We start from the raw sequence: 2,500 nt of genomic DNA, 5'->3' as shown, positions 1-2,500 counted from the left end.
GCAGTGCACGGAGCCCAGAGCCCAATCCAGAGCACAGCGCATAAACACGCCGCACACAAGTGTGTGTGTGTGTGTGTGTGTGTGTGTGTGTGTGTGTGTGTGTAGCCCATGAACATGAACACGCTGCCCCTGCACTGATCCACAGCTGGGGGATTCAACACCGTATCCCACACACTCAAGGCCTACTAATCATACAATTGTGTGTGTGTGTGTGTGTGTGTGTGTGTGTGTGTGTGTGTGTGTACAGCACATGAACATGAACACGCTGCCCCTGCACTGATCCACAGCTGGGGGATTCAACACCGTATCCCACACACTCAAGGCCTACTAATCATACAATTGTGTGTGTGTGTGTGTGTACAGCGCAGCACATGAACACGCTGCCCCTGCAAGGATCCACAGCTGGGGGAGTAAACACCATATCCAACACACTCAAGGCCTACTAATCATACAAGTGTGTTTGTGTGTGTGTGTGTGTGTGTGTGTGTGTGTGTGTGTGTGTGTGTGTGTGTGTGTGTGTGTGTGTGTGTGTGTGTGTGACGGGGGGAAAGGGGGGGGATTTAATGTCACTGTGTGTGGGTGTACATATCCTACAAGTGCTGTGTGTATGTATATACAATTGTGTATGGGTTCGTGAATGTGTATGTGAGGCGTCTGTGTGTCAATATATGTGTGTGTTTTTATGTGCATATGTGTGTGTGCATGTGTCTGTAAGTGTGTATATATAACTGTGTGTGTGTGTGTGTGTGTGTGCCTCTGGATGCCTTTGTGTGTCGTAATGATGGCAGCAGACTGACACTCTGCCAGCCTTTGTGAGACAGCGTTGGCAGGAGGGGGGTGGGGCTGTGTGTGTGTGTGTGTGTGTGTGTGTGTGTGTGTGTGTGTGTGTGTGTGTGTGTGAGGGGGGTTGGCTTTTGACAGCAGTAACTCCTGCCCCCCTGAATCCTCCTGCTGACAAGCGGCAGGGTGAAGTGCAGGGATGTGCTGCGGAAACTCCCAGAGACAAGCGCACACACACATGCACACACACACACACACACACACACACACACACACAAATGAACACATATACACACACACAGCTCTCTCCCCCCATCCATTATTCATCTTGGCGGGGCCGGGAGTGTCTGCTATCCGCAGCGAAGCTCTGACGGTGCGTTATTTATTTAATATCGCACGTTCCTGTCGCAAACTCACAGAGACAAGCGCACGCACACACACACACACACACACACACACACACACACACACGCACACACACGCACACACACACACACACACACACACACACACACACACACACACACACACCCCCAAACTCACTGAGACAGCTCGGCAGCCGGGGCACCTCCGGCCCTTCCGGAGCGCGTTCGAGCGTGCAAGCCCCTCCACCACCCCACACATACACTCCCGCAACACGCCCGTGCGAGAAGCCCTCACTCGCTCACTCGCTCGGCAGGAAGTCACAGTGATTTTTTGGACACGGATCGCTCCGGATTCGCTCGGAGAACCAAAGCGTTCCCACCGCCCTCTGATCATCCTCCCTCTCTACCTGGCTGCGGTTGAGTGTTTTTAAAAGCGTTCAGCTTGAGATAGTGTGTGTGTGTGTGAGATGGCTCCCCTGAGATTGGGCCTGTGCTGCCTGTCTAAGGCACAGGGGAGGGAGCCGATCACAGAGATATCAAAGGAGCGCGGAGAGAGAGAGAGTGGGATGGATTAGTCATCCTAAGCGTCGAAACACATCAAGTCCCCCCGCTGTAGCTCAGCTCAGCTCCGAGAGGAGGATAGAGAGAGAAGGAGAGAGGAGGATAGAGAGAGCAGGATAGAGAGAGAAGGAGAGAGGAGAGAGGAACTACAAACCCGTGGCTGTGGCTTACCTTGACTCCTTTCTCAGTTCCGAAGAGCTTTCCACGCAAGCAGCGAAACAGAGATGAGAGGAGGAAACAGAAAAAACAAACGAAGAAGAGAGAAGAGAGAGAGTGAGAGAAGAAAACTTGTTTAGAGTGAAAATAGCACACAGAAAGCCAGGAGAGAATAGTACCCTGCTGCTGAGAAATAAAATAATGACAAACTAAATCTTTGAGGAGGAGGGTGGAACTGTTAGTCAGTAAAGTGGGTGCTTTTATTTGTCGTCTACCTTGGCTTACACACACACACACACACACACACACACACACACACACACACTTGTGTCTTCTACCTTGGCTTGTGATGCATGTTCATTATTACTCTCTCTTAGGTCTTTCTCAAAAGCCTACAGTGACTCACTTCATGGTGATGAGATACTACCACACACACTCACACTCACACACACACACTCACACACTCACTCACACACACACACTCACACTCACACACTCACACACACACACACACACAAACACACTTCCTGGTGATGAGATACTACCACACGCAGAGAGAGAATAAAAATAACGCACAGCTCCAAAAATGTTTTTAAAAGGAGATGAGTGTGTTTCACAGTCTTGCGGTGTTACCTTGT

The 2,500-nt window shown here is 50.6% G+C and overlaps 1 protein-coding gene across 1 annotated transcript in view; it reads right to left on the bottom strand.

Annotated features, from left to right (window-relative positions):
• The window catches only part of dennd4a (DENN/MADD domain containing 4A), a gene marked incomplete at its 3' end in the record, with an annotated part of 66,334 nt that overhangs the window by 37,934 nt on the left and 25,900 nt on the right, over positions 1 to 2,500 (bottom strand). Inside the window, 1 exon segment of the mRNA XM_080847589.1 lies at positions 1,878 to 1,904. Coding sequence (XP_080703715.1) covers positions 1,878 to 1,904 — 27 coding nt within the window.

The sequence above is a fragment of the Sprattus sprattus genome (assembly GCF_963457725.1).
Source record: "Sprattus sprattus genome assembly, chromosome: 11".
In the NCBI taxonomy this organism is placed as follows: domain Eukaryota; kingdom Metazoa; phylum Chordata; class Actinopteri; order Clupeiformes; family Clupeidae; genus Sprattus; species Sprattus sprattus.
Note: the sequence above shows the minus strand (reverse complement) of the source record. Positions and strands in the feature narration are given on the sequence as shown.